The following is a 5,093-nucleotide window of genomic DNA, read 5'->3' on the forward strand; positions in this document are numbered from 1 at the left end:
TACCTTTACAAACTACATTTTGGGGTATGTAATCTGTAATCTGTAGGGGAATATATTTTAAAAGTCACCTTCCCAACACTGACTACACGCCACAACTGAACAAAGCCCAGAGTCACCGTGAACGCGCCAAACAAAGTCCCACTGACCCATTCAACTGTTGTGTTTCCTTTAAAGTCCGGTGCGGTTTATTTGTGAAAAAAGTTCGAAAATAGACCATTTAATGACAGTGTGTTTTATAATCCAGAACTTCTAATAGCCCGGAAAAGTATTTTAATAGATCCATGGTTTTGATTCAGTTCTCTTAACCACATTGTTTGGGAAATAGCGCCATCTGCAGTTCGACTTTTCCATCTACAGCTCCTGGTTATACTGTGGAAAGAAGTAAAATGTCTTTATTCGTGGCTATCCCAGTTACCATGATATTTCCTTTCCATCACTGTGCTGAAAAGTAAAGTGCATCCGTAGAAGCGTCTGGTGTAACTGTGTGTGCTGCTGCTTCAGATGGTGCAGTACGTGAAGGAGGAGATGAAGAAGAACGAGCTGCAGGAGCCTGTGGTGATGGGTCTGCTCTGGACCTGTCTCATGAACGCTGTGGAGTGGAACAAGAAGGAGGAGCTGGTGACCGAGCAGGCCCTCAAACATCTCAAGGTACTCAGCTTTAGGTGTGAGCGACGTGTTTTGTTTGTTTGTTTGTTTGTTTTTTTTTTGCCTAATTCGGCGAAGGATGCCAGTTAAATGAGAATGCTTGATTATTTTGAAAATTTGCTTAAAGGGTCCAGCTCACGCAAAATCAACTTTTCAGAGCTTTCTACCTTCAAGAGTGACGTATGGGCCTTGTATTTGTCACCGAAGTGTTTTTTAGATTGATTCGGTGTTTTTTTTTAACAAATTGCAGCGTATTTCTGCCAACCTCTCACATGACATGAACTAAAACTGCTACAACGATGACGTGGCAGATACACCTATGACACGTCTGACGTAGCAGAAAGCGCTTCTCTCGACCCCCTCGCCCACTCCACCGCCTCCGCCCCGTCCTCCACCCCACATCTGCTGACAATTCCCACATGAACACCTAAACAAAAGCGACAGCATAAGCTCATTGTTCTACTCTGCAGTGAACACGATATAATAAGTTTATCTATTAGTGTTTATTAATACTTTACCAATCAGTAATGTTCAGCTGATGTGGACGCGGTGCTTGAGCTTCGTGCTCCTCAAAGTCCTCGTCCGAATTCCAGGGTCCAACACATGCGGCTGAACGCGCTGTATCACCATGATGAATAAAAGTTTATTCCTACCACTATCAGGGCGCACGTCTGTCTCCCCCTCCCTCCCTGAGATGGCGGAGGAAGGGCGGCTCACTCAGAGTCCTACGTCACGTTTGGAGGGCGGAGCCTGTGCTTTCTCAGGACGGGCGGGGGGAGGAGCAATAGTCGGACTTTCACAGTTCCTGGTCTGTGACGCCTCCAAGAAATCAGTAAGATTTCATAACTATTGTGTAATGGATGTTCCAAATCCAAATTGTGCTTGTTTATGTGCAGAAGATACAATGTGAAAAGAGTTATTTTACATGCGATGGGCCCTTTAATAAAAAAGGCTCCACAGAGTTGTATTTGACACTCCTTGTACAGCCCTGTTATCAGTGCGTCAGAATTGTTCCCCAGTCATTTCTGTGTGCAGTTTACATCTTCTCCTTGTGTCTGAATCGGTTTCCCCATGAACCCAAAACATGCACAACAGATCAAATCCTCCAGCTGAGGTAGTCCTCCTGACTCCTGACCAGGACTAGTTCTAGTTCTGGATATGGATCCTTTGTGCTGCGCTGAGCTTCTGTATTTGCCGTTGCTTTTGTGTGAATGAATAAAACAGTCATAGTTGTATCTGCTCACGTCTCTGTGCAGCACTACGCCCCCCTGCTGGCCGCCTTCAGCTCTCAGGGTCAGTCTGAGCTGGTCCTGCTGCTCAAGATCCAGGAGTACTGCTACGACAACATCCACTTCATCAAGGCCTTCTCCAAGATCGTGGTGCTTTTCTACAAAGGTGAGACTTTTGGACTCTCTGCTCTGTCAGTGTGGAGGAAGTTTATCTCCCTGAGCTGAACACAGATGTTAAATGTGATGTTATTTTACCTGCGCACATGTCAGTTATAAAACATATCGCCCCGTGTCAGTCCTCAGAGTGAATATAATCTCTTTCTGTCCTTAGCTGATGTTCTGAGTGAGGAGGCCATCCTGAAGTGGTACAGAGAGGCGCACTCGGCCAAAGGGAAGAGCGTTTTCTTGGAGCAGATGAGCAAATTTGTGGAGTGGCTCCTGAACGCTGAAGAAGGTACAGAACACGTGCTCTCATTTTAGACTTTTTACAACAGCCACAAGGTAGTCATTCCATGTAGCAGTAGTCATGGGCGAATCAATACTGAAGTACTTGTTACAGAATTGTTGTTTTTCAAATCAAATTTTAATTAATCTGCATAATAATAAATTTGCGTAATAATACATTGTTTAAATTTGTGTTTAGTTAATTTATGGATCACTTCAAACTGGGATGAAGTGAAGATGATAATAACACCAAACATCACGTTAAAAATGATGTATTATAGTGGAGTTTCAAGGTCTTTCAAAAACAAAGCTCATTGGTATCAATACTTTGTTGCAATAATTGGCATACGATTAACCCTCTCAGGCTCAAATTAATTTTTAGTATCAGGAAAAATCTGATATTTGGGGAAAATGATCATATGGGGTAGTAATATACAATCCTGACTTTTTTTTTTTTTTTGAGAGAGACCTTCACATCCAGTGTGTTCTGGGATGTTGCAGATTTGCAGCATTGGTCCAGTGTGGTAAATTAACACTGAAGACTGAAAATGATATGAACACTAACTTTATTTGTATACCACTTTTCATAACAATGAAAACAAAAAGCACAGTGTAACAGCTTTACAGTGGCAGAACAACATATCTTTTTCGTGTGGTTCTCCAAGAAACAATTTTTATCCTTTGTAAAGCACAAAAGTACTTTGCACTTTAGACAGGCCGTTTGTGTGTAACCATTCTTGCACAGTCTGCATCGTCCACGTTTATCAGCATGGATGGGAGAAAAGGCTCCTGAGTAAAAAAGGCTCATAAAATATGGATTTGGAGTAAGTAGGTAATTGGCATTTAGCTGTTGTAAATCTGCAACACCTGCCTGGAGAGGGTTAACTGATTTTGGATTCACAAAATTCACTGAGATCAGCCATCACCAGGCAGCAGATCTCCGTCCCTAATTAACCAGGCATAAAATTCTGATATTCCTTCTAAAGCTTTTTTTAAATTAAATCACTACCAATTTTTTCTGTGTTAATTTGAAACCAGTTCTTTATGATAAGTGATTAAATGATTAAATATGCCATGCCCCAGACCACCAGCAGATGTCGCTGTTTACACACTGTTCCTTCTTGTGTGCAGAGTCTGAGTCTGAGGGGGAGGAGGGCTGAAGGAAACGTGACCCGCACACACGAGGGTCCATCCTGTGTCTGTGAGAATCTCCACGAGCGTTTGGACACAGGGCCTTTGTTTTGCTTTGGAAAACAGATACAACATTTTACAACAGCATTTTAATATGACGATGTTTTCACCTTTTTATGAATAAAGTGATTTTATATTTATCCTGTAGTCCTTTTTTGTCACTGATGGCTCTAAAGAGGCACTGTGTAACTTTTCTGGTAGGGCCGTCTCCATAGTTTTGCTTTTGTTTTGTCTGGAATGTCCCATAGCGTGGCATTAAACTTACTTGCCTTGCATTACAGGTCATCTTTATTTATTTTATTATATAGCACCTTGAAAAAACAGTTTGCAAAGTGCTTACAGACCCAGAAAATAAAATACAAAACATAGAAAATACAAAGAAAAGATGCACGAAGAAAAATAGAATATCATTCATAAAAAGTCCTGATAATAAAAGTGATTTTAAAGATGGTTCTGAAGGTGTTAGTTTTATCTCCACACAGATCATTCCAAAGTTGAGACTCAGTCACCCTTTGTTTTTGTTTTTTTTTTATAATAACTTGTATTAAATATGCTTTCTTTCTGACTGAACTTGGACCTGTAACTTGGCTTATGGGCGTCAAAATTTAATGCCAAAATGAGGAACATTATTCCAGGCAGGTAAAACAATAACACATCTCCGTGGAGACGAGCTGCTGATGGAGCAGAAAAGTTACTTACATCCCACCTTTAGAATTCTATGTTATAGAAAACTAACATTTATGTTTTCATGGTGTTCCCTCATCAAAAACATGCCTGGAGGATTTGTGCTTTGTTTAATTTGTGTATCATTTTATAATCATTGGGTCCAGTCAAGTGGTAACGGAGGGAAACAGGGGCAGATTTTTTACATTCAAATGTCTCTTATTCAGAAACTAGAGGAACTATTGAAATAAGTAAAGTATCAGAATGTAGGAAAGAGTTACACTCCAACAGGGTCAAGTTAAACCTGTGATATTCTTTCAAGTTGTTGACAAAAAATTTAAAAACTCATGTCGGTAACGGAGGGAATGAAATATGCAGCACTTTTTGGACAATAAATCCAAACAGTGATAACTCTTGGTTCTCACTTACATATCCTTAACAAACTGGTTTGAATATTTGCTTCATATAGTTTTCTACCATATGGTACAAGATTAGGTTGAAAAACCTCTTACTTTTTGAGTAATGAGATTTTTTATTAAGAAAGGTCATGGTAACGGAGGGAAAAGTAACGGAGGGAAAATTGTGCAAACAAGTAGAAGGTGCAGGATTTTACATAATTTGTCGCTTTTTTCTTCTGAATACTTTAATATTACTTCAGAATGAAAGGAAACTATTTCTATAAAACATGTCAGTCCTTCCAAGCAAATTTTTATCATTTTAAATACTTTTTTTTTTTTTTTTGAAAAATCCTGTACCTTCATCAACAGTTCAAAGATGGAATAACACAAGATATGATGAAATACATCCATTTATTTACATGATTTTCAGGTCTTTGAAATTTGGGAAATAATTTTTGTTCCATGTTTCATACATGGTCTGTTTAAAACATATGGAACTTTAGAACCAAAAACGGTACAGAAA

At 39.6% G+C, this 5,093-nt stretch overlaps 1 protein-coding gene across 1 annotated transcript in view; it reads left to right on the forward strand.

The window, feature by feature from the left end:
• The window catches only part of bzw2 (basic leucine zipper and W2 domains 2), a 15,713-nt gene extending 12,064 nt beyond the window's left edge, over positions 1-3,649 (forward strand). The window contains 4 exon segments of the mRNA XM_055157541.1: positions 502-648; positions 1,902-2,040; positions 2,206-2,328; positions 3,450-3,649. Coding sequence (XP_055013516.1) covers positions 502-648; positions 1,902-2,040; positions 2,206-2,328; positions 3,450-3,478 — 438 coding nt within the window. The 3' untranslated portion in view covers positions 3,479-3,649.
• The last annotated feature ends 1,444 nt before the right edge of the window (positions 3,650-5,093 follow it).

The sequence above is a fragment of the Boleophthalmus pectinirostris genome, unplaced genomic scaffold (genome assembly GCF_026225935.1).
Source record: "Boleophthalmus pectinirostris isolate CB_2022bp ecotype Guang Dong unplaced genomic scaffold, ASM2622593v1 HiC_scaffold_21, whole genome shotgun sequence".
NCBI lineage: Eukaryota > Metazoa > Chordata > Actinopteri > Gobiiformes > Gobiidae > Boleophthalmus > Boleophthalmus pectinirostris.